We start from the raw sequence: 21,854 nt of genomic DNA, 5'->3' as shown, positions 1-21,854 counted from the left end.
AGAAACTCGAAGCATTTGACGCTGCCACCCCATTCATTTCTATTCATCTAATTGAAGTTATTTACCAACTAATTACTTGAATAGATTCGCATTTCAATATTATTCAAACGCACCGAATGAAACGTTTCAATGTTAATATTTCAATACTTTCCGTATTTATTCAAATTTTATACAAAGCTGGTTGAACTTCCATTCAACAGCAACACAACATTTACGGCTATTCAGAAAATAATTAATTAATCCATTACGAGGCTGTGATTGTACCGAAATGTAGAAACAGAGGGAAGCACGTTATTATTTTCTGTGAAAAAAGTATACAGATTTCTAGAAATAAAATATTTCAGTTCTATTATTTCAACAATTACTTTTCTGTCCAATTTGCCAATAAATTGATATTTTCTATATTTTTAAACAGTAACATCGTAACGTTGCAAAAATTGATTAACTCGAGTTTAGTTAGAAGTATAAAATATTATTGTAAATAATTATTTCTAATACTTAATGGAAGAATTATTTCAAAAACTCCAACTACTGAATCAAACATTTTAATAAATTTAAGAAAATATTCAACTTACTTTCGATGATCCATCCTGAGCTTGAACTTGCACCGTTTCCCGTTCACTTTACTATAAACAACTAAACAACTCTTGCTATAACTCAACGTCTGAATATCCTTCCACTGAAACTGTGCCAGTTCAATTCTTTCCCTTGGTTCGCCACCTCTCTCGAACAATTTCAATCCTTGCGCGTGTATAGCCAGCCAGACGTTACTTTCAGTCTTCTTCTTTCCACTTTTACCACTCTTTCCGTGATTCAAGCTGTTATTGTTATTAACATTGTTAACGTTATTATTGTTGCACGATTCCACACGACACTTGGACGACTTCTGGGCCGAGTATATATCCGCCGAGGTCGCACTCTTCATCAAACCACCAAGTTTCTTCTCCTCGTACGAAATCTTTGGGATATTCTCACAGGAACCTAATCGAGTTATCTCGACTCTACCACGCAGCGGATATTCTTGTTTATTCTGAGAGTAAATATTCTCTGGACCGTCAGACACGTCGCGATTGTCATTGCTCTTTCTTCTCCTCTGTTGGGCCATCACTTTCTCCAATTCCTTCGAGTCCACGGTTGCTATGTAATAATGAGATCCGTAATCCGGCAATGTTTGTGCGTGAGTTACAAACATGTCTTCAGCTTTGTTCGAGTCCAAACCACGTCTATCGCGATGGGCCTGGTGGAGTCGCGCTCGAAGAGCCTCCGCTCCTCCGGTGTTGATTTGCGACTGAGGCTGGTCCATGTTTAAAATCAGGGATTCCGGGATATAGTGCTCGAGCAGGAAGTAATCACCGCAACCGTGTTCCTAAAGGGAGATAAAAACTAAATGGCTATTTTCTTTAGAGTAACGTTTATAAAATAAAAAATTAGTCAGCTCATTAGAAAAGAGTGAAAAAGTGTAAAATTAGTGCTGTAATTAAATTTGTACGCTTGTTAATAGGAAAAAATATAGTTTGCTTTAAATAATTCAATTTTTATACCCAATTTAAGTTGAATAGTGAGAATCATTAATAATTTGTTAGCAACAACAGATAATTGACATTTTCATTGTGCTACAATTATTTATATATGGACGCTCGCTTTTCAGTTGATGTACAATTTTATTCATCCGTAAAAGTAATAAATCTTCCATTTACTCACGTTCGCGTTATAATTCCCGAATTCAGCCTGCAGAGCGAGTCCGGTTAGATTAATTAACTCGTGATACGGGCATACCAGCTGTTGCTCCAATATACATCGACGTATTTGCAGATACAGTAGGTGTTTCGATATCCAACTTCTAAAACAAACAAACAATCAATGATTAATCGATGTTTAAATAATTGCCTACAGTCAACGGGTAAAAACGTGCCGTCGTGCGGCGTTTGCTCCTTTATTTCTCTTCAATAATTGAAAAAAATAAATTGAACGTCGTATCGATGGATGGATGTAGGATATATTCAAACGTGAAATAGTAATTTTATTTTTCTAATAAAAACTAAATTAATTTTTTATTATTTACAGTCATTCTTAAATTGAAATTTAAAAATCTGAAATTTTTTATTTTAATTTTTGTTATTTCAATATCGATTGCTCTTTATTATTCTGATTTTATTTATGAAGAATACCTTATACCACGAAGAGAAGGTAGAAAGAACCTGAGCCTCAGATACAGCATAAAACTAGTTGGAAGACCCAGAAGACCTTTGCTTTTGCCGCTGCTTAACCATCCTGGTGGCGCAACTTTATTCAATTTAGTGTCAGGGGGTAAAATCGCGAAATCACCCGCTAATAACACAGCCAGGCCAAGGGTGAAGTTTTCATCGAGGCTTTCAGCTTGTACGATGGCCTAAAATCAGTTACGTGGTATTCATTATGCAAATCATGTAATTACGCGAGATCAGAGATATCCTTTGATCAGATACACGTGTAAATCACGCTTGTTAAATAAATGGTGAATGCCAGGAGGTTTATTAGATTGCATTTTACTCGTATTTAACACGTCATTCATATTTGGGTAAAGCTTCAATTTCCATATGAATGGATTTAATTACGAATTTGACCCAATAAAATTCTAGGTATTCCTGAAAATTTATGTAAAACAAAATAGATAATTACAAATGTTTAATAAATACAAGAATTTAATTCTATATTATTTTATACAGCAGATTAGCAGCATAATTCAACGAAGGATTAATTAATAAGTCAAATATAAATTCCATAATAAAGTTATGGTACCTGCGGTTAAACATAAAATTGATTTTATGAAATTGATTTCAGAACTAAATCTATTAATAATCCAAGAACCAAAGATTTGACGTGTTTGCAAATCTCTCACAGTTTCCTGAGAAAATCCAATACATATAAATACATTTTAAAGTAACTTCTTAAATCACAACTGATAAGAAACTTTGTATTGGACTTCGTGAAATGTGTCAACTCAATTTCAAAGTTTCTTTCATGCTTGAACCTCCTACACTTGGATCGATAATCTCAAATTCGTAATACTTTTCTCTTGTACATGTATCCTCTAATCAGACAAAATTAAAAAAAAAAGAAGTGCTAAAATTTTATTAAGAGTGTAATATTAAAATTAGATCGTAATAACAGAAAATGAATTAGATTGAGATTTGTATAATGTATAACAATTGTACTTTTTGTAAATGATTAAGACGCTTGTTTCAAGATACACACACGTTAATTGGTGATATCGCATAACTCATGGTCTGTGGATTTGTCATATACAACGATTATCCTTGGCAGAATGCCATAGTTTCACATGAGTTCACACCGGAATTTGTGGTCTTCTCAACCACCCACGTTCTAGTCTTCCTATTGTAACATTCTATGTATATTATGATTTAAAACCCCATGATTCAAACTTTATTTATATAAAATTCTTCCCAAATAAGAAGCCATTGAATATCATCTCAACATGAAAAATTCTTTTTCAAAAAAATTTTCAAACGAATGAGATACACCAATTGATTAACATTACAAAATTAAAAATATAATTATTGTTAAAAGATTAGCAATTGAGAAAAATCAAATTATCAAAAGTATCAAATTGGTGTTTCAAGTTTGAAAAGAAAATGTTATTTCCATTTACCATCATCGTAAATTTTGTATGTTTTAATTGTTTTCATTTATTTTCACCTATGATATTTAAAAGTATAAAAGTATAAAAAGTAAAAACTTTTTTTTTACTCGACTGTATGGAAGCTTACATGTTTTCTGTAAATGATACTTACGTATCATTCAAACATGATTGCCTAGCAAATTGAATCCCTTATCATCCACGGCCACTCTTCGCAAAAAACTCTTGTCAGTTCATACTTTTGATTGAATTTCAACGCTTTTTCATCACTTTTCGCAATCGAAAACCTATCTACTCTTCGATTCAATTTAAAAACTTTATTAAATATCGAAATAAATATTTTGAAATATCGATCTAAAAATCAAAAATCTTCTCTCCTTTTCGGTTGATTAAATGTATTGAGAATTTAATTGTTATATAATTAATTACCTGAAATAAATCACCGGCTGTGACTTTCTGAGGATCGCATGTCACTTCCACACGTTGACCAGTCAACATTATTACAACGATTCGTCCAGAATTGCCAGTCTGTTTAAATAAAAATGGGGTACATAATTACAAATTTTCAATTACCAAAATAAATGATTTCAGGTCAATACAGCTCTTTAACAAACAAAAAGATTAATATATTTTATTGTACATAGTTAAATGGTTATAACATGTGTGGCTTTCATGAAAGTAATAATAATAACTAATTTTACATAAAATATAAAAATGATTAACATATATTTTACACTGTAAGCCTGGTGACGAAACTGAAAAAATATGAACTCAACACTCCGGTATGGTCTAGTGGCTAGGATACCTGGCTTTCACCCAGGAGGCTCGGGTTCGATTCCCGGTACCGGAAAATTAATTTTTTCCATCTACAAAAAACTTTTAATTCATAATATTCATTTATTTAAAAAGAAAACTAAAAATTGATTTTTAATTGTGAGACAATCGACATAGGGCGGATGCCACGAGCCGCGCGACACATCGGTGGGGAGAGGCTCCCTTCCGCGAAGAGAGCAACGCGCGAGGAGTTCAGTTGCAAATAATCAAGAGACGAGTCAGATGTACAAATTACCACTATTAAATCATTATTACTACAAAACGATTGTAACAATTGCAACTATAATATGTTTTAAAAATTAAGTTACATAAGTTAATTCAATGATAATAGTAACAAAAAAAAAAACAGCATTCATGAAAGAAACAGAAATTAAATTTAACGGGTGTTACTTTGTGTAAGATCGACACCTCGCCAGGATAAATGAAACCTTTGAAACCAGAGCCGACACCGCGACTGGTTTTGATTTCGATCTCTCTTGCTTTTCGCCAACTTTTAACATCAATTTTAGCAAGTAATTATAATTGAAACTATATCGTGTTTGGTACCACTTTAATCACAAAAATCTCATCAATGCGCTAGTAAAAGTTTCACTAAAAAAAAGTCGAAAATAAAAGAGTTTTTTGATTCAATTAGTATTAGTCACGCCGATACGTTTCGGCTTTTTCCTTTGATCATCGGACCTCTCTCTTTCCGCCACTGTCCATCCCTTTCTACGTTCACGCTTGGCTGGTCGTCGCGTGTAACCCGAGATTCGACACCTCGCTTAGGTAAATGCAACCACTGGGTCCCAATCTTGGTTGAATTTATCCAGGTTTTACTGTAGTATACATATTACAAAACTGAGGCACGTTTTTTCATTAAAGAATAATACAATCATTTATATTATGTATTTGTTAGTTAAAAATATTTAGTTACTGTTGAAAATTTTATTCAAGAAATGTGCTTCCACACTCCGGTATGGTCTAGTGGCTAGGATACCTGGCTTTCACCCAGGAGGCTCGGGTTCGATTCCCGGTACCGGAAGTTTAACTTTTGGCATTTAATTTTTTTTCGGTTATATACACTTATGATATAACATTTACAAGCACATTTACCATTCATTATAAAATTATAACAAAAATTGTATCATTATACTGTTATTGATAAAATTCTGAAGTTAATGATATATGAAATAATTGAGAAGCAAACCATAATGCAACTTCTTGTAAAAAGTTTAAATTCTGCTCGTTCTAAGAACCGGAGAGGCAGGGATTAACGACCCACTTGAGATAAAAGACAGAGTGAAGACATGCTGGCAGGGATAAACAACGGAGCAACCGTTGCACGTGTTCGACGAGAGGATTCTTTCATAACCAGTCGAGGAGAAACACGCGAGCAAAAATGAATTATGTGGAGTATATTCTGGAAACAACATCATACACATATTTTGCTGGTGATATTTCACGTATTTTTCTATATACTATAGAAAAAGATTAATGTGGAATAAAATTTTCTAATATAAAAATGTATGTTTAAAAAATGTGATTTCAGAAACTTCTTAAATTAAAAGGCTCATTTGACATTTTAAGATAATATGTATTGCTGTAAGTTATTCATACTCTTAGAAGAACAGAAATTAGATGAGGTGAGTGCGATGCAATAAAAAAAAAGATTTTAAAACCAAGTACAGTAATGCTCGGTCCAATCTCCCGTTCGGGAGACAGCAGTGAAATTCTCGCGAGCAAGGTAGCGTTTGTATTCCGAGAATTGACTGGAGCAGAACTTGACAGAATAAGAGAATAGATACGATAGGAAAAAAATAAACATGCAATAACGAGAATTTCACTATCAGTAATTTTCAACTTATTTTTATGAAAATTATACCATTGGATTATTGAGATCGTTCTGATTAAAATGAGTCCAAACACGACGTAAATCGGATCATATTTACGTTATCTAATAAATACATAATGAATCACGTACAGTAGATCATAATGAATCATGTAGAGTAAATATGGTTCAAATTATATCGTGTTTGGACTCATTTTAATCGGAAAAATGTCAGCTATCTATTGTTGCTATAATTATAAAGGTAAGACGAAAATGACTGAAAATAAAAGTTTCTTTATTGCATGTTTATTTTTTCCAGTCGCGGCATCCATTTGATGTGTGTCTGTCTTCTTTCTTTTCATTGAATTTAATTTCTGTTCTTGTCTACTAAGATCAGGTTTCACCGAGCTGAGCTGAGTGGCGGGGGAAGAGTGAACCGGGTGAACCGAGCAGATTTTACAATTAATAAAATTCAACCAAGTATTACTGTATTATTAAGGTCACCTGTCCACAGCTTGTACAGGTATAAAGAAAAGGGGTTTCAACTCCGGTATGGTCTAGTGGCTAGGATACCTGGCTCTCACCCAGGAGGCTTGGGTTCGATTCCCGGTACCGGAAATGTTCTTTTGTTTCCTTCACTCCAAAACATCACTTTTGTAATAATTTTACATATACTAAACACCAGACAAATAACTATCTAACAGTTAATTAACTAATTCATTTCTCTACAAATTCTTCCACATAAATAAAATATAATAATCCCAACATCCCCTTTATTCAATAATAGAATTTGTCTCTATAGTATCCATGTCCTTTAAAAAGTTAGTTAAGTGATCCATACAAATATAGGTAATAGAATATTATGTAAATTCAACAAATGCGCAAAATATAAAATGTGCATTTATGTTATTATTTAAATGAATAAAAAAGTGAGGTACTCAAACCCCATTCGATATTTTTCAGTATAAAATTTCATTCACTCGCCAATGAATTAAAAATGAAACGTCCAATTCTTTTGTGTTTGCCAAAATACAAAACTTTCATAGTATATTTGCAGTACAGTGCAATGAAAAATTAATATCGAACATGAAAAAGAGAGAGAAAAAATATTTTCTTTTTACCTTTGCTTGGCCAACACATAGGGTTTTGGGTGGTTGATTGGCCCGTACTACGAATTCAGGACCAATACATTGGGCTTTGTTGAAAGACCTCATGGGTCCACCCACTGTTCTGTATAGGCGGGACGGTGCTCTTTGTACTGCTTTACCGCGTCGAGCCCTTGGTCCATTCTTCACCAGATTCCTGAAAGCATTGTTAGAAAACGTGTATTATAAATGCGTATAGAGGTAGCCTATATTGATTTCCAAAATTTACCTTTTCGCTTTAATGATTTATATTAGTTTTCAATAATCTTTCCATTACAATTGATGCTATATTTACATTAAATGATACCCCAACATAAATAAAATATCTGAAATTTTATTAGAATGTATAATAAAAATGGTACTGAACTCAACTCAAGTCTCCCCCATTTCAGAAAGGTACCCTCATTTATGTTTTTTCTCACACCAGAGCCGAAGGCCCGCAAAAATTCTCGCCGACCTTTGGGTCTGGTTTTCGTCACTGCCTTTCACTTTTATGGCCCTCTTTCTGCCTTTAGAATTTAGAAATATAAACTACTCTAAGTCCTAAGCTACGATACTGCAATATTATAAATATTTTTATTTCTCAATTTCATATGAAAATTCTCATTGAATACTCTTTATTGTGGAATAAAAATACTTTGTGTTGGACGATTGAAATTTTCAACCCTAAGTATCCCTGGTAACCTTAAACCGTGCTTTGTTAAGATACAAAGGGAATATCATCGAAGAAATCCAAAATCAATGAGCACCAGTTTTAAAAGCTAGAGTGTCCTTTCGCTTTGAGTCCCTAGCAGAGTCTTACACTCTTCTCTGAGAGGGTGGATGACGGGCTGTAGGGTGTAGGCTGCGACCTACATTACTTGAAAGCATATATTAACGCGGACGTATGACTTGGGGCAAACTTAATAACGCCGGGCAGAGGGGGAATACCCGAAAGACTGTTCGACTGCCGAGTGCCGCGCTTTACACTCTAATTTAACGTCCTCGAGATTGATGAAATTCCAACGCGATGACGCGGGTAAGAAGGTCGGTGATAAATTTCAATGTTAGCAACTGGATTCGCGATTCCAGGATTCTCCTCATTATTGGATCATTTTTCAACTGGAGGTTATAAAAATGAGATCTTGTAAAATGTCTTAGGGTTGATTTCGACTACTCTATCATCATTCAAAATTATAATACATGATAAACAGTGGGTCGCAAAAGTATTCGCACACTGTTTAAAACAGAACACCTCATTTAAAATTGGATCAAATGACTTGAGGTTTACTCGAGAAGCTATACAAATTAATTTACTAAGATATGTGCTTTTGTTGCTTTTGAAAAATCTCAAATCATTTGGTCCAATTTTAAATGAGGTATTCTATTTTAAATGGTGTGCGAATACTTTTGCGGTCCACTGTATATTATTTATAAGAATCTTACCTAGGTGGTTTTGCAGGAGGTTCCGACTTACTGCTCTCCGCATCAGAGAAGGGAGCCTTCTTCAGGGTGGTAATTATCCGGGGTGGCTTTGGTGGCCCTTGAACACTTCTCGCTCGTATGGAAGACACTGGATTTTGTTGTTGAATTAATTGCTCCTCTTTCCCTCTCGGACACCTGTGATCGGCCGTCGCAACATTCTGCTCCGAGTGGAGCTTAAAATCATCCTCTTGTTGATTCCTGCTGGGCAGCTGGGGATTTGAGTGTTGCCTCTGTAACGTGACGTTCGTTGATCGCCCGTAAACCTCATCTCGTCCTACGGACGACGTTGCTATGTCCGGATGGGAATAACCGGCTGCTGACGGTCGCCTGTCACACAAATTCATCCATTGTTTAATTTCAACTATCAGAGACCTTCATTTTATCCTTAATCCCTTAACAACTTTGTCATCTGGCGCAAAGAAAGTCAGGTGAAGGGTAAATCAATTAATCTTGACATTCGGTTTATTTTTCTTTCGAAATGCATGCAGGGAATCCACTCTCGTGAATATGTATATCGCTTCTTCACAGCTCTACCCGGGTTATATGCTCTGTCCTAGAAGAGGACAGGAAGCAAGAAAATTCTTAGGAAGAAAGGGCGCACAAAGGGCTGTTTCCGAATGGCCTCACCAAAATTGAGAACTCAGGTTCGGTATATAACCTAAATTGACTACAAGCGTGGCCCGACATTGACCAGGCTCGTACAAATCCCCGCCATAAAATTTCCTAAAAATAAGAAGACCTCGTGCCTACCGAAAAACATGCTAGCGACGAATCCGCTACAAAAGAAACAGGAAAGAATAACAATGAAACCCTACCTTGCTATCGTCGTGACAGCATAAACGTCCTCGTTACGATGACCCCCAGGTGGCTTCACGGATAGTCCATTCACCCTGACATCTTGGGAGCTGAGGAACGGCTTCACAGGCAACGCGTAAATAGGATCGCTATAAACATTCCCTCCAGAATTATTTTCACCGATGGTAGAGGGTAAATTGCCACTGCTCCTGGTGTGTTGTAATCTGGTATAAATCGGCTGGGAGTAGGTCCTCGAATGATGGCGTCGTTGATGCTGTATCGCCGGACCAACGCTTCGTCCATTCGTTTGAACGTTCAATTGCGATTGAAACTGTGTCCTACGATCTTCGAAATTTCCTTCTTGCCGCCGATTTTGCGGCTGCTGGCCGCACAGACTCGGCAAATTTGGATGGGAATGCGAATTTCTCGATTGTAGCTTGAACAGCGCGCCCTTCGCCGGATGGTGATGGTGATAATGATGCACTTTGGTCGGCTGAGCTAATTGAGGAGGCTCCTGAAGGCGTTGGTGATGCTGGTGCGGGTGAAACTGAGTAGGTGGACGTTGCTGGGTCTGTCGAAGAGCATTGTACTGATTGGTCATATGATAGGACCGATCTTGATACTGATACTGATGAACACTTTTCGCCTGGCCATTGTGAAGGGGATCCAATTGCTGCGGATGTTGCTGATGGTGATGGGGGTAATTACCCTGGCGAAGATTGTGCTCCGGCATTTCTAAGGGATTGCGCAACGGTGTTGGTGGATTTAGATGCTGGTACGCTAAGCGTTTTCGAGCGGCGTACTGAGGGGATTTCATTACTTCCCGATACATGTCCATCACTATGTGAGTGAAGGGCTTTGATTGAAGACGCGTGCGGCAATACTCGGATATCACCTGAAACATAACCGGAGATTTATGTAAATTCTTTCAGTAAGTTAATTTTGTTAATTTTGTTCTTTAGTAAGTTAACTTTTACTATTCAAGAAGTATAATTCCCTTTAGTAATTAGACAAATTATGCGACATTTTTCAAAAATGAGGGCTTAAAGTTATTCAAAATCTGTTTAGTAATTAAGTAATCTATGTACAGCTGTATAAACCTCACGCAGAAGTTTAGGTAAGCTTAAATAAAAAAAATAAAAAATTTTAAGACAAAGCGACTTCGTATGTATGCGATTAAAGTGATTGAACACAGTTTTTCTTTAAATTATTAACTCTATTAATTAAACTAAAATTGAGCATTTAAAACGTTATTTATTGTACACTCCATTCCTCTGCTAAATTAACTGGCATTATTGCTTAGAGCAGTAAAATACTCAACTGTGGACGTCATCAAAATGTCAAGATATATCAAAGTCTGCAAAGAGAATGAATGAAATATGGAAATTAGGGATTGAGATGAGTGCTGATAACAAATGTATTAGATTATAAGGCAATCAAAGATTTCTGGATAGATGCAGAATACGTGAACCGAGGAGCATTGATCAAAAACCCATTATCATTGGTTATCGGCAGCTGAAAGTCAGCCACCCTTCCAGAAAGGAAACTAGTTAGAAATTCTCAACTGGGACGAAACTATCCGATCAAATGCTCGAATAGATTCAGAAGTTAGGGTGGAAACGATACTGTCGCCAAGAGTCTCCTTCCCTCGGACTTAATGAAATCGTACACGAGTGTTTATCGCGTTACGCTTCGCCGTCTGATCGTTCGATTTCAAAATTGTCCCTATTCCCGCCTGGTAATCTATTAATTTTAGGGAACAATGGGTCCAACACTCGAATTCCGTACACTCGGTGAGCTACGATATGAACGGAGAAGTGGTCCGCAAGTCTAACCTATTATCGCTTCATTGTACTCCTATTCCACGTCGACAAAAGCGAACTCTTGGATACGTGGCTGTCTTTCGAAGACAATGCCCGGTGTTAACTTCAAATTTGTTCCAGATTTACGATAGAGTCGATGGAAATTATACTTTTTGCAAGGTTCTTCAACCCTCTCGCAAGTCAGACTTTCGTCGAAGGGTTGAAATCTTAATTTCCATTTATCTTTTATTCTTCAATTTAATTTTAAGGCGATTCTATAGGGTTATCCAAATTGAGTGTCACATCTTCGAATTGTAATAAAACGCAAAGTATCTGATTTTTGTATGGTTTGTTTATTTTAATAAAAAGTCTATTTTCTTACATTAATTATGAAAGACAATATCATTCAAAGGTCCTTCTCAAAGGTTCTGATGAGTAGTTTTTCACAAGGAGGAGACATTAATTGCCAACAAGATTGGGTGATTTAACACCATTACACTTTTTTTATGGGGTTTTTGGCAAGTGAAGTTTACGCCAACAATCCAGACTATTGATGAGCTGAGAAACAGTATTACAGATGCAATATGGTTGATGGAATTGAATTCCAGTTGTGTGAAAATGTAATGGAAAATTGAGTCAAACGCATCAGGTTTGTGAAAAAAGCCAAGGACATTTGAATAATATTGTCTTTGATAATAATTAATGTCATAGAGTAGACGTTGTGTTAAAATAAAAAAACCATATAAAAATCACATAATTTGTGTTTTATTTCAATTTGAAGATGTGACACTCCTATACGACACGAAGCGTATTAAAATTTTATGGAAGTATGATTTTGACACGAGTTATGTTTGCAATAGCGAAAAAAGGGGATGATTCAAAGTGACTGCACACTTTGTCACGATCTCAAAATGCCTCTCTCCACCAGTTTCATTTGCACGATGGTCGAAGTGAATAATTTATCGCGAGTCAACGAGTTCTCGTAGAAATTGGTGGCGGTGGAATAAGTTCGCGTGCCACCGCCGCCCTCGCCTCGAGATTTCATCAATTTTGCGACCTATTCAGGTGCATCCGATGAATTACGGCCGGTCGAATAAATGGCTTTATTAAAAGTGGCTGGCTTCTGAGAAAACGACGTCCGTACCGTTAATCTAGGGTTCCTTGATAAAATTATACCTTTCATTTTTAATGCTAAAACCAACGAGATTTTACTAATTATCGATTCACTGATAGTATTTTAAATGAAACTAAAGAATGTATCCATTTTACTGCAATTATTATTATTATTATAATACAAGTGTAGAAAATTTTAATTTTCAAAAAAATACAAATTATATTTTAAAATTTAATTACTTTGTTTTTCGTTGCCAAAAATCCAACATAAAAAATTACAAAAATCAGAAATTAGCATATCATTAATTATTAATTAATAATTTAAAATATTAATTACACTTTCATCTCATTTACATACTTTCAGGAATGAAAGATTATCCGTCGTTGAAAATTCCCATAATCGTTTAGGTCAGGTATTAACTACCGGGTAGAATCGTCGGACTCCATTTGCTCGTCTTCTCCATGCCGTTCGCGCGATAGATAATACAATTAAAACGTGCCTCCGCGTCCGCCTTCGCAAGAGCTCGAGTGCTCTCTGCGATCGCGTTATGTTCGTCATATTCACCTCCATTCGACGGATCGTGCTGGCCTTCACGGTTCCGATATTAATTAAATTTGGATCGGTAACGCGTGATGACAGTAGTGACGAGACCGTGCTAATTGCGTAATCTGAGCCCCTTTGCGTCGCGGACCATTTAATGGAACACCATCTCCCACGATTATGCGACTTGAAATCAGTTATGAATAAAGAGGAATCACACTTTTCTACTTTTAATCAAGTTTCACTTCTGCAATTATTTCTTAATGCTTTCATTACGGTAACATTTAATTCAAAAAATGTTCACCACATCAACGTTTATTATAATCATTTAATTATGGGTGGGTATAGACATCCTTATCAACGAAAGTGTTATTTATGCCCTATTTCCTTAAATTTTTATTTTCTCTGAATTTTTAGAATTAATTACATTCATGGAGCTGGTAATTGTTGATCGTTCAACGTGTTAATAATTCTAATTATGATATTGCACCATGAATGGCAATTTTCACTGCAACAATTAACATATTTTACGCCGTCACGTTTATCACTCTGCAAATTGGAACACGTGTAACACTTGAATACTTAATAATATTGCAAAACATTGAATATCAAATACAAAATATTAATATTACAGCTTTGATGATCTTTCCAGCAATGCAGAACAATAACACGATGTGTTTAATAAAATCATAAAAGAAACATAAAGCGATGACAAATGCAAAGGTAGCGCCAATAAACTCTCAAACAACTTGAGCTCATTAAAAACCGCAATGTTAATTTACAAACCATATTCACAGTGATAATGGAACCTTCAGAACAGCATGGCATTTCATTTCCTATAATGGTACACTTTAATTTCCAGAATAATTATCCTCCATAATAGAACATCCGTTCGTTCAGAAACAAAAGGAAAACGTGCTATAATTAATAGAACGCCGAAAACATGAACGATGATAAAAGTACTCCCTATTTTTCGTTGCATACGAAATCAGTTCTGTTCGATGTACGCCAAAAAATGATATCGTTTTGCATAAAATTATGCAAGAGACATCAGAAATTTCATCCAGGTACCCGATGGTCCAAGATTTTCAATGACACCGGACGACTGCATTTTATAGCTTGAAAATTGCATTGTTATTCGCGTTGGTTCCACGGCTTTTCCCGTTGTTCGAATCACACGTATGCATCCGATTCAACTCCGATGCAGCTGCTCCTCCAACCTTGTTCGTGATTCAAGATCGTTCACTGCACTTGGCCGTGACACGGAAATTAATTTCAGCTTGGCAAAACCCGTGCATCGAAGAAATTCCTGGTATAATTATGAACAAACTGCAGACACGTTTGTGCATTGACATTGTACAGAAATGAAATGGTGAGAAGATGAGAAACGTGAAGTGTTTCAGCGATTCAATGAGATTTTATGGATTTTTGGAATAATTATGAATAAATTGTAAATATATCATTATTTTTCTATAGTGTATAGAAATAGCGGAATAAAATAAAGTGGTAAAAATATGAGAGATGTGATAAGTTGGGACTAAAAATTTTGGTAATTTTTATAAATTAGGTAATGATTTTGTAATTCAAAATTCATTGTAAGTATATGTGTTTATATAAACATCAGCAATCTAATTACCGAGGATCGTTTGAAACGCGATATACATATTTCACGGAAGAAGATGTAATTTTGAGATAAGAATTAATGATGTTATGTTCATTAATCTGGTGAGTTTCTTGGAAATGTCAAAGGGATGCGTTTCATTTAGAATCAGTAAACTATAGTAAAATGAAATGGTAAGATATGAAGGTTGAACTGCATAATTCTCAGACAACGTTTATCATTAATTATTTAAAAATTTTGAGATACTTTATAATTACAATTTTAATTTTATATTGTTCGAAAAGGCCTCTTTTTCAAATAAAATTATGGATACTGTTAATAAATTGAAAATTACACTATGTATTCCCATTATTTTATTTAATCTTTGCAAATCAAATAATTTTTAAATGAGATATATTGGTGTAATGTTAAAGGAACATTGTAAATTTAAATTAAATTAAAATTGGGGCTTTCTCCATGGTCCGCCGTCCAAGGATTAATCATTATTGTTACCGATTAACGTGCATTTAATCCACCCCCTATTTTTATTATTTGTATCTCAACCTGATACCAATTAAATTCATCCTGAAACAAAAGCAGCCTCCAAGTTCCACAACAACGAGTATATACCTAGAAGATCTCAGATACACAAGTGTTCACCATGGAGAAAATGTTTTATCTCTTCCTTCCCTCTGCAACGTCCGTTTCTATCCACGGATAGCAACGAGAAACGATCTCCATGAAAAATCTCGCGTGTTCGGTGACATAAAAAAGAATTTCAACTAGATTTACAGACTTACGTCTAGGAGATTCATCAAGGAAGCTCGTCTTCGAGGATCGGGTTCCGTCATGGCTGCTAAAACGGATTGAAGCGCAGACGAGGGTGAAACGGAAACCGTTCCTGTCAATGCTGCGACTCTCGGGGTCGTGTCTAATAATGCCCTTCCTAGCGAATACATCCACATCTGAAAGCAAATCAAATTTCATTCAACTCTCCTCTCCTCCTTATTTGAAAAATGTTATCATATTTTGATACATTAAGCGCTCGATAATTCCCTACATTTGAAACCCTTAAGGCGAGTACTTCTAACGATAAGAAACGAAGAATTATCAAGTCTCACTGGGAATATCATGGAAATAAAAGAACAATAGGCAAGAATAATTTTCAACATTATGCTATTTAAATTAAAAAATTAAATAATCATAATGTACTGTTAATTTTCTATAGGAATATGGTATTTATATTAACTAACAGTCATTATTATATTGAAAATTAATATTAAAATTTGTATGTTTAAAAAGGAGGGGGAACCAAAGCCTTCTTGGTTCCCTCCTCCTTTAAATTTAAATTAAAATTTGCTCTTAAAGGGTTAACGATGATTGATTTTTATACTAATTCAGACTGAAACGGACCGGGTGAAAAGATAGGGCGATTCAGAGCAACGATGCAGGGACGCGAAATGCTCGAAGTTTATTTATCGCGCCTCCCGTTTGTTCTCCGTTTAATCTGTCGGAGATAAATACCGGCTAGCTGAAACAACGGCGCGGCGTCCCGTCCGACGCCAGACAGGAAGGAAAAGAATAACGGAACAGAGTCGGATGGAAAGAAAAATGTGGCAGGAGAAAGAAGGACAGATGAAAGGAATACAAAGGCGTCGACGGTATTTCGTTAGCGACCAAAGGAAAAAAAAAAGGATTTAACGATCGACTCGTTAATTGCGCGAATAAATTGCGCGTGAAATTGGCCTGGCGTTAATTACAGACTCCCGCAGAATTTAAAACAAAGACACTTGGAAATGTTACTTTCTCGCCTTTCTTGTACGATAATTTATCAATTAATAATAGTAATAAATTTGTAAATTACAGCTTTAACTTTTGAAACTTTTTTTGTTAATAACTTTTTAATAAGCAGTGAGCGACGGTTAAGTTATTAGGAAAAGTTACTCGGGGACATGTCCTTGACAATGTATCTCAAGGTCATTGGGGCGGGGTCCCCTATTCGGTATTTTCACCAAATATTTACTTACACTATATCAAAGGTAATTTAATTTCATTACTAGTTACGTAAATAAAATAATATTCACACAGGTGACACTCATCGTCAGATTTCATATTTAATTGTACTCCGTTTTATTATTTTCCAGTCAATCTTCAAATGAATCGAGCTACCTGTACGTCACGCTTTCAATGGGAAATAAATATTTCCTACCCGCATTTAACACGGGTCTATGAATGGAAGTAGAAAAAGAGGCCAGTAATTTGTCGATAAACAAATTGTTCGCCAATTTGTTGGCCGCCGTTCAACGCCTAAGCGTTCAATTGTGCATTGCAGCCATTTGCACCCACTTTGTAATGTATTCTGCACGAAGAAATATTGCATTGTGTAAAACATCATTATATCACGACTCTAATTATTGACTCGCATGAAATAAAATGGTGTGTTAATTTCGATCGAAATACCAATTATTTAAGAAAAATGTAAGAATCTAAAGAAATGGGTTAAACGTACCATTCAGTAATGCTTTTTCTTAAGGTAAATGAGGATTAATTATGAAATTATAAAACTGGTTTGATATTTAATCATTTGCAGTTATTGCAACAATATATGCATATTTTCTAAATCTATGTATTCTTTATTTTATTCATATCCACTTTTTATAAAAAATTAAAGATTAATATAAATAAATATTAACAAAGAAAAAAGAAAATTTAACACAAACCAGTTTTTAAAATGCTATTTACGAAAATAATATATCTACCGATTGCTATTACTGAATTTATTTTCACGAGCTGTTATTTAATATTTTCATTTGAATAATTATCATTTTTATTTTAAATAGAAAATCGCTATCTATGATACACTTTTGAACGACCGTGTACCAATACCTCTTATTCCTTTTTCTCCTGTACAATATTTGAATAAAGTTTCACACTTCGCCATTCTCGTACACCTCCAATTAACCGAGAAAATACGTTTCGCCGACTCTCAATCGATCCAATTGCAAGAATTAACATACAAGGATGAAAAATCCTTGCTCTAGTAATTAACTTCGCGTAACATTAAAGTAGTGCCTAATTAGTATCACGTACCTTTTCAGAATCAGTGTCGGAATATACACGACCCGGTCGATATTCCGGTGGAAGATATGCCCTCGCTGTTTCGGGTGGTGCAAGTTGCAATAAAACCCTGCCACGTGGTGTTAACTCCAAGGTGTGAGGTGTTACCACTGGTCCGGCTCTCGAACCACCCACCACGCCGCCGTCTGTAACAGATTTTAAGAAAATTAATTTCAGCCCCTTTTCCATTTTCATTTCAAAAATTCTCAAGTGCCTAATTTCAAAAACAATCGACACCATCCACCGCTATTTTATTCGCTCCGAAAAACGTGTAATCTGAGATCTCATTAACGTTTCAACATCGGGTTCATTCGCGATTCGAACAATCTCATGAATCAATGTTTTCTTTCCCAATCGTTTTTATCGCCATTTCCAAATTGTGCTCGCAATTTTCCCGGCAGCTGTCACGCTCGAAACCCACATATCCGACGAAATGTCGCAGATGTTCGATTCGAGGGACGTTTATAATTAATTCTTCGGCAAACTCTCGATTGTCGAGCTCAAAAGTAGTTAGACTTTGGTCACAGATGTCGTAACTTTGAACCATCAATATCATTGCTGTTGGTTATTCGCTTCGAAGTGTAACTTTATTGAAAATAATAATTAAAGATGTTTAACAAGATATAACGATAAATCTCAAATGCAACAATACCGAACGCATGGTAAGCAAATCGTTGGGCAGTCTGACGCCCTTATCTGTTCTCATAAACAGTTTGGAAGTCTGAGAGCTTATTTAAAAGAGAATATTAGAAGGGTGACGATCGAGACGTTCTCAGAATCAAACTAAATTAATAGATTATTTTTTTTGCTTCAAGTTGTTTAATAAACTCAACAAGTTTAGGTATGACTAGCGAGTTTAGAACAATCAAAATACTCAAACGTATTCCGAAGCAAAATCAACAATTGCAAATTATTCAGTCTATTTATCGTGACAACGCGATTATTTTATCTCTGAAATGTTTTCAGTTCGGACGAAAAGCAGCGAAATAAAAGGTAAAGAAATTTAGTGGCAACAGATCAGACAGCATCAATCTACGGTCCATCGGGAGCGGTAAATGTATCCTGGTAATCTAAGTACATAGTCGAGTCAGCCAGAGAGCAAACGTGATGGTGCCTAGATTGGATCCGAAATGACGGAAATGGAGCCAGCAAATCGTAGAAACAGGATTATGGAGTAACGATCAGGGATAAAATTGCTGTGTAATGGAAGCAACGAAAATGGCTTCCTTAGGATATCGTTCGGTTTTCTTTTAGCTCGTCGATCCACTTCCCCTGAGATACTCGGTCGATTTTAAACAATTTCTTAGTCGCTTCAACGATGTAAATATCTTACATTTGTGTTATAAAAAGCAACTGAATGCTTGTGCACTGTCCCAATTTTTTTTGAAAGAGAACTTTGCAATTATCTTTGAATTTCTGTAATAAATCTCCTAGGCGTGAAAAATCGAAAACGCAAAAAAAGTCGAAAAATTGAGATTCCGGGTAGAAGCGATTTCGGTACTACTTTTTTTATACTGTCAGTAATTAGATATTAGCATGGCAAGTATCTCCAACTTTTCATTGATTTTCTATAGGATGGCGGTACAGCAAGTGATGGTTTTGCAAAAGCATACCTTGCCCAGTACGTATCCTTGCCCTGTCGATCGTTGGTTTCTTCATGATCTAACGCTTCCACTTCTATCGTTGATACTGGGCACATAATTAACTTCTGGCTAAACTTTAGTCGATCACCAAGATTATATTGTACAGTGATTTTCTACAGATCTCAAAGATTTTGTACTTCTGAAATTTTATGAAAATGAATAAATCCTTGATTACTGCCTGTCTCTTCCTAAAATCTGCGCGCTTTTCTGCGTCAGGCTTTAGCTTTAAAATAGTCGACAACCGCGTTTCACAGCGTCCGTTTCCGGGCCAATTGCCTTAACGAGGAGACTCCCCGTTGAAATGGTCGTTTTTCCAAAAAATACACGAGACCTGATTATGCAAAGCAAACCGAGCAGAGCGCACGTCCCAGGTTCGTTGCGAAAGACACTTTGCCTGTTTTTCGAGCAAAGCTAGCTTTTCACCGGGGACAGTCGGCAAACAGTCTGGCCAGAAGTGCCATCTGTCCTTTACCAACGCTGTAAATCCACTATAATTCGCCATTCAGGCGTTAATTTCGCGCTTGTCAGGGACATTAACAAGCTAACGGCCGCTAAAGCGTCTTGACACAGCGAATATTCTCCCCTGGCTGTGACCCACTAATTTAGGTATTCATTCCCGGCCAAAGAATACTTTCCGTCCGGACAAATTCCAAGGAAATTGAAGCGCCGTCTGCGCTGGAATAACTAGGGGATCCTCTTTCTCTTTGCAACTTAAACTTCCTCCGATTCGGGACGCTTATCGATATTCACTACCTCGGGGGAAGCAGCGTTTTAATTAGAAAAAAATTTCATGAATCAACGTAACAAAGAAGATAGCAATGATTCGATTTGGATTGTGTTTCATGCATTTCTGATTTTGAAATAATAGAAACTTTAACCCTCTGCGCTCTTAAGATAATTTTATTGTTGTTTACTATTAAAATAATCAATTTATCAATAAATAAAAAAAGATCAAAAGCGAAAGATAAAAATATTAGATATTTTGAGTAGCTCAGTTTGACGAGTAAATTTTTCAATGTATTAATCACATTAAAATAAAGAATTATTTAATTAGATAATTAAGATAAAGGGAGAAAATAAATAAAAATTCTAAATGGCATTCACTTATTAGATTCTACCATATCTAACTGATGATTTCGAAACATGGAAATTTAATTTGAAATAACTCAAAAAACTGCCGTTTTAATGTCGGGTCTTTTATACCATTGTAAAGTGTAAATCTTCCTCTTTGAAACACTTCTGGTTTCACTCCGATAGCACACTCCGTTATTGAGATATGATGGCTTAAAGAAAGTCACATCTAATTCTTAATCTTTTACTCTGTTGTCTCGCTCGGACAGAGACATCTCACTCGCTCTCATTCGCTAACCTACCATAAGCTGGTCACGTGTGCGCTGGTCAGTGACAGACGCTGAGTCAGCCTGCTTTTTTTACTACTACTACTCACAGCGTACGCATTTCCAGGAAAAAAAAACTAGGTCACGGAGTTTCCTGGAATTCGGCCGCCATTCAACACTACGAGCATATTGAACGGGAGCGCTATGAAGTCTCATATCTCCGGAACCGACGGAGATATCAATTTCTAACAAAATGCGTTTTTGAGAGCAGGTTCCCCTTGATCTTCTGAGGCGTTATTTTATTGAAATTTTTGGAATCTTTTGAAACTGCTTTTTGGTGAATTTTGAGTATTGTAAAGTACGTGTTGAGAAGAATTCTATCAAATTTGATTAGACCTAATTAGTTACCTATCGCGTAGAGATCAATTTATATATAAAATTAATATATCTAAATAATAGTAAAAATAAGAATAAGAATAATTTTGAATATTATCCTATTTAAATTAAAACATTAAATAATGTTAATTTTCTATAGGAACATGGTATATATATTAATTAACAGTCATTATATTGAAAATTAATATTAAAATTTGTATGTTTAAAAAGGAAGGGGAACCAAAACCTTGATTAATCAACTGAATCTCTACATAGTAGATTCTGATAATTAAATTTATTTATGTTGATAAATAAATGGTGAATACGGATTTTGTTCGAAATAAATTGGACTTCCTCTAGTTACCACGCAAATAAGAAAAAAAAAGAAATTGGATGTTAAATTATGTTGCAGAATTTTAAGTAATAAATAAATTAGATCATGCTCTTGTATCTTTTCCTTTCTTTTCAAGTGCACGCTCCGAAAAAGGCGGAAATATATGACCGTTTTAACACCGACTTTATGCAAGCAAAATTTTTTGAAGCATAATATACGATCGATAAAATGCACTCTCATTTAAAATTCAATCCTCTGGCCTGAAAAAAAGAGGAGGGGTCGTTTTATACAATTTTTACCGTTCGGC

General features: G+C 35.5%; 1 protein-coding gene and 3 non-coding genes across 6 annotated transcripts in view; 3 read left to right on the top strand and 1 right to left on the bottom strand.

The window, feature by feature from the left end:
* The window catches only part of LOC117607794 (uncharacterized), an 85,556-nt gene that overhangs the window by 13,293 nt on the left and 50,409 nt on the right, over window positions 1–21,854 (bottom strand). For all 3 annotated transcript variants that reach the window (XM_076688872.1, XM_076688870.1, XM_076688871.1), the window contains 9 exons: window positions 17,832–18,004; window positions 15,542–15,706; window positions 9,706–10,580; window positions 8,852–9,217; window positions 7,403–7,583; window positions 4,067–4,165; window positions 2,169–2,389; window positions 1,702–1,840; window positions 576–1,366 (listed from right to left, as the gene is read on the bottom strand). In XM_076688872.1, the coding sequence (XP_076544987.1) occupies window positions 576–1,366; window positions 1,702–1,840; window positions 2,169–2,389; window positions 4,067–4,165; window positions 7,403–7,583; window positions 8,852–9,217; window positions 9,706–10,580; window positions 15,542–15,706; window positions 17,832–18,004 (3,010 nt within the window). The remainder of the gene's footprint in view (window positions 1–575; window positions 1,367–1,701; window positions 1,841–2,168; window positions 2,390–4,066; window positions 4,166–7,402; window positions 7,584–8,851; window positions 9,218–9,705; window positions 10,581–15,541; window positions 15,707–17,831; window positions 18,005–21,854) is intronic.
* On the top strand, window positions 4,416–4,487 carry TRNAE-UUC (transfer RNA glutamic acid (anticodon UUC)). The gene has a single exon. It is a non-coding gene; the product is annotated as a tRNA-Glu (tRNA).
* On the top strand, window positions 5,424–5,495 carry TRNAE-UUC (transfer RNA glutamic acid (anticodon UUC)). The gene has a single exon. It is a non-coding gene; the product is annotated as a tRNA-Glu (tRNA).
* On the top strand, window positions 6,828–6,899 carry TRNAE-CUC (transfer RNA glutamic acid (anticodon CUC)). Its single transcript has one exon. It is a non-coding gene; the product is annotated as a tRNA-Glu (tRNA).

Source organism: Osmia lignaria, chromosome 6, assembly GCF_051020975.1.
Source record: "Osmia lignaria lignaria isolate PbOS001 chromosome 6, iyOsmLign1, whole genome shotgun sequence".
Taxonomy (NCBI): Eukaryota; Metazoa; Arthropoda; class Insecta; order Hymenoptera; family Megachilidae; genus Osmia; species Osmia lignaria.
Note: the sequence above shows the minus strand (reverse complement) of the source record. Positions and strands in the feature narration are given on the sequence as shown.